Source organism: Pyxicephalus adspersus, chromosome 10 (genome assembly GCF_032062135.1).
Source record: "Pyxicephalus adspersus chromosome 10, UCB_Pads_2.0, whole genome shotgun sequence".
Classification (NCBI taxonomy): domain Eukaryota; kingdom Metazoa; phylum Chordata; class Amphibia; order Anura; family Pyxicephalidae; genus Pyxicephalus; species Pyxicephalus adspersus.
This window is the reverse complement of record NC_092867.1, coordinates 6,635,547-6,640,675: the sequence shown is the minus strand read 5'-3', so window position 1 is coordinate 6,640,675 and position 5,129 is coordinate 6,635,547. Positions and strand designations below refer to the sequence as shown.

General features: G+C 41.3%; 1 protein-coding gene across 1 annotated transcript in view; it reads right to left on the bottom strand.

Moving 5' to 3' along the window:
- Window positions 1-466: 466 nt before the first annotated feature.
- CDCA3 (cell division cycle associated 3) overlaps window positions 467-5,129 on the bottom strand; it is a 5,699-nt gene continuing 1,036 nt past the window's right edge. The window contains exons 2-6 of the mRNA XM_072424515.1: window positions 4,806-4,953; window positions 3,885-4,017; window positions 2,566-2,856; window positions 1,898-2,016; window positions 467-779 (exon numbers count right to left, since the gene is read on the bottom strand). Of these exons, the coding sequence (XP_072280616.1) occupies window positions 654-779; window positions 1,898-2,016; window positions 2,566-2,856; window positions 3,885-4,017; window positions 4,806-4,953 (817 nt within the window). The 3' untranslated portion in view covers window positions 467-653. The remainder of the gene's footprint in view (window positions 780-1,897; window positions 2,017-2,565; window positions 2,857-3,884; window positions 4,018-4,805; window positions 4,954-5,129) is intronic.

Here is a 5,129-nt window from a genome sequence, read left to right as displayed (position 1 = left end):
GAGTGAGGGCAGTCACTTGCCATAGAGGACAGAACTAAAATTTTCCCACGCTTCTTTTTAACACGGGGGGGGGAAGGTGTTTTGTAACAGATAACAGTCAAAATAGGGAGAGAGAACAGAAAGGTATAAGCTAAAAAATTCTGCCAGGATAACAGGTAAGTGAGTAATTTGGCAGAGTTTACAGTCTTTTAGCACATGAGCAGTAACGCACACCTTCCACAACGTACTGGTAAGAGAATAACCATCAGACTACATATTGTTCCATATGATTGTAAACTCCTCAGGGCAGGGTTCTCTTCTCCTGTGTCACTGTCTGTCATTTGCTACCCCGATTTAATGTACAGCGCTGCATAATATGTTGGGGCTATATAACTCCAGTTTATTATTATTAATAATGTTGGGGGTTTCCTTTCTGCATCTTTCTCTCAAGTTAACCAGAACAACAGCATTACCAGCACCACTAGACTGTTTTCATAAAATCATGTTTATTTTTAGTCTCACATTGAAAATTTACAGACAGAAATAGAAATAGGAAATATTTACAAGTAGTGTACAGGGGGTCTGCATGCAGCAGCAGAAATGCTAAAAAGAACGCATTTAGTCTATATACACATCCCTTACGATGATATGGGGGGTTAGGTAGTAAGAAGGCTTCAGCTTTCACTCTGGGTGTAATGTGCATTCTCCTTGTTATAGGACATCTCCCAGCTGTTATGAGAGATCTTCAGGCTCCGGAGTGATGATTGTGGATCAGACTGGAAAGCCATGATCTTCCTTATCTGAAGAAAAGAAAAAAATTCAATTTAGACAATAATAAAATTATCCTCAAAAAAAGATAATGTAAGTTTACCCCCTTGCGATTCAAAAGTAAAAAATGTATATAGAATATTGATAACATATTCAGCCATTAGGCTTGTCCAGATCAGCCATTCTCAACCTGGGATCTGTGGAACACTAACCCTGAAGTGTTAAGGGCTCCTTAAACTGTGGCCAATTCATATGAGGGACAGGACCACCTGAAAGTCCCAGCAGCACAACACCAATGAGTTTTTAGGCTGCTTGTAGAGGGGTATTTTCACTAACCACAAATTTAGGGAAGTTGCATTATTCAGAGTCCCCCAGATTCATTTTAGTAGGGGTTTCGCATAGACCTGAACATTTTTTAAAGAGTTCCTCGGGGTATTAGCTGGCCTAGATTACAAACTGTTGGCGATATCACAAAGAACACGGTCCTTTCCGGTAAAGGAACAGATCCATCTACTAGGGATGTGATAAAACTGCAAACATAAAATATCTAATCACCAAACAGCAGACAAATTTCAGAGAATACAGCATATGTAACCTATTTGTTTATTAGGGATAATGTGTGATGTAAAGGAGGTCTTCCTCAACCTCTAACATGGAGGAACCCAAACATAACCTTCAGCTCTTGGGGAACCCCTGGTATAAATACTATATCTACAGCTCATAGTGATTTAGCAAAAGGATCAGTAGGGAGAATTCCTCTTACATTGCTGGCCAGTAGGAAGAAGGTCACCGTTACAGATAGCCAAAATGATCATTGGTGTCACAAACTGACCTGAGAGGTAAAAAAATTTCTTTTTGCTCAAGGAGCCCCCAGCAACCTCTAAATGGGCCTTGGTTGAGAAATCCTGTACTATAGGCTTGAGACATCATTGTAAAGGTATTCACTAAAGACCAGACTTAATGTAGATACTAGCCTATTCATCAATTAAAGATCAGCAACATCACTGATTGTAGCCAGTGTATTCATTAACGACCACACATCACTGATAATGCAGCATACACACACACACCACAGAAAAGTTACATTAACAACTCAGGCTTTATGTTGAATGAACATGCAGGAAACAAATACACCCAGAATAGCACGTACCTGTCTGTTCTGTACAACAGGGCTTGGGCTATTATCCTCCTGTAAGATCTTTAGTGGAGAGCGGCCCGGAGTGGCAGTAGTCAAGGCTTTTCTAGGGCGCTGGCGAACATTTCTTGGACCTGTAAAAAGAGGCAAGTAAGATGAATAGAAGCTTTGCTACAGCCGGTGTTGTGTTCAAGCCGGTAAGGCAAATATTTTTTTCAAGGGCCCTAAAAAAAAGAAAATCAAAATGACCTAATTCAGCAAAATAAAATCCGATTTGTTAATCAGTATTCACATGTGCACGTTATAAATCTCAACAAACATTTTGTCTTGGGCATCTAGTCTGTACAAAGCTTTAGTCCTTTTTACAGGTAAAGACTGGAGTGCAGCGTTCTCCCCAGCTTCTTATAGTTGGGCACTCCTCCCAGCACTTTCAGTAACCATCCAGCTGTTTATTGGGTGGTTACTGAAAGGTTGGGTCACAATACAGATGAACTTGGCAGTTGTGGCATAATACAAAGATGACGGAAAAATGGGACATAAAAAAGGGAAAATAAAGCATAGGGCTGGCAGAAAGCTCACAGATTTATAGAGCTTACTGGATTCCTATGGCCACAGCTGGGAATACTAAATTTGTCTTGCATTGCTTTTTTTGACCACCCGCCAGAATGTTTGTACCATCGTACCGTAACAGTGTGCCGATTTGCTTCGCTGCTTCTTCTGTTGTACGGGAGGTGGTGTTGGCTCTGCTGGTGCTGCAGCTTGGACAGCTGGACTTTCTACTGCCGTCTGCTCGACCTCCTTTTCATCAGAGACGGGTTCGGCCGCCAGGTTAGTTTCTGCCGCCAGGTCAGTTGCTGCCTGTTCTTCAGGAGGGGCAGCTGGCAATTGTACAACAGTAGCTGGGCTTTCTTCAATCCCAGAATCCTCTGATACAAACACCTCACTTAGCTGCTTTGCCAGCTGGTTCATGGAATCTAAATGATAATAGTAATAATTAATAAAATGTAATAACGCATTATGTACCTTTAAGCACAAATCCCTTTTACCATCCAGATGATGACTTCCTCTACAATGCCAGGGGTAAAGTTAAATCCCACATTGAAAGATACACATGCTGCAACCAGAAGATGAGATGGGGTCCCTGTATCATACTAACTGCACACAAAATCAACCCTATTCGAGTAGATCCACCACTCCTGTAACGGGCTTGGGTATAAAGAAGTGGGCTAGCTTCCAGCAGACAAGGGCTGCTTAAGAAAAAATTCCAGAGAAGCGCCATCACATCCCTCTTATCACATGCCTAGCCTCTTCACTAATCACAGACTGTCCAGACACCAGTCCCTAGGAATCTGATTTATGCCATAATTGCACCCTTTAGTCTCACAAGTGCCAGAGGTGTATATATTGACCTGACCCCATACAGACAAGACTGAGGATAAAACTGTTTTTAGTCTAGGTACACACATGCAATAATTATCATTTGAAAATGAACGATTAATGACCGATCAACAATTATTTTGAACGATCATAAAGTGCACGATTCTGTAACTATAGGATCATTCAAATATATTCCACCAATAATGTACACACTAGATACGATTGTTTGAACAATGCAGGAAGGGACGTGTACCAGAGAAAGTGTACCGCAGAACCATCCACATTCACTGACTGACCGTACACACAATAGATAGTGAACAATCGTCCCCCAATCAGATTGGCCAGGACGGACATTCGTTTTTAGCAACATTCCACATTTATCAGCGCCATTGTGCACTATAATTAGTTGTTAATCGTTCGTTTCCAACGAAAATTATAACACGTGTGCATGTAGCCCTAGTCTGGCAGCGCACACACACCCCCACCCCCCAAAAAAAAACAAAAAACAAAGTCACTGTGTATTATTATAGAAGAGAGATCTGAAAGTTTTAAAAGGTAAGATATCAGCTATACACGATGAAGCAAGGCTCAGTATTACAGTTTTTCTTTTCTGTATTACACTTACTTTGTAAAGATGACCTTAAAGGGGTGCGCACAATTCCCAATGTGGGGGAGCGGGGGTCTTCAATTTCTATGCACTCCACTGCTTCCTCCTCGCACTCTTCTGACACAGATAGGTGCTTTGGAGACTCCCCGACCTGCACAGAATAAGCATCAAGTTAGCATTACTAAGCTCAAATGTTTTGAACAAAAGGAAGAAATATATAAGGTTTATTCTAAAAATAAAAAGTGTCCAACAAATAATAATTTGTTCTCACCAGGGTAATGGTTAGACGCTTTACTAATCAAACAATCATTAACATTGGTTATTGTATAATACAACAGTCTCTTCAGCAAGGACCCATCTTACCTGCCTGATTGCACCGGTTAAAGGTAAAAACGCTGAGCTTTGCACAGAGCTACATGCTCAGCTCAATGTACAATCCTGGCATACCCAACTGCAAGGAATAACTCCTGCGCGCATGCACAATAGTTCATTTATGTCACCTGGCAAGGCTAATCAAGACAGTCGAAGATCTGGAACACTGAAGGACCAGGTAGAGATGCCGATGAACAATCAAAGGGAACCTAAATTTTAGAGTACCTAAAAGTCAATTGTGATCAGGCAGGCAAGTTGATTTTATTGCAGACGGTAACTCTGTCCCTTCTGCAATCAAGAATCTGCCAGCTCGTAATTTTCAAATTCCGGAACTTAATTTCCACCCGAATGCTCTCGTTTCTGTTGGAGAATTACCTCTCTGGTAAAACATTTGTCACCAGGAAAAAAACATTTCTAACAGTGCCCGTTCCTTGGTTGCAGTGATTAGACTTCAATAGCGGTGAGCAGCATCACATGAGAGTAGGAAAAGGGCCATTACCTTGTGAATGGGCCAACAAGAGTACCGGTTCTTAGTACGATAGTCTGATATTTGATGTTAAACTATACCTCAATCGGAGTTCTCAGGATCCCAACTGAAGGTGAACGAGGATCAGTTACATGCATCAGGTGGCGGTTCTGAATTGGACGAGAAGGGGTCACCATGACTCTGGATTCAGTTGCTCCCATCTTTGCAAATATGAATTTAAACCACGAACTGGAAAAATGTTAAGAGTGCGTGTTAGTTCAATGTTAATATACAGCAAAGGAACGTATAACGAACTACAAGAACACAGAACAAGATCAGACTTTATATCCATAAGATGCTGCTGCATTTGTCAGTCAATACAAAATCACAACAACCTCCCCTGTAGCCTGACCCCATTCCACATC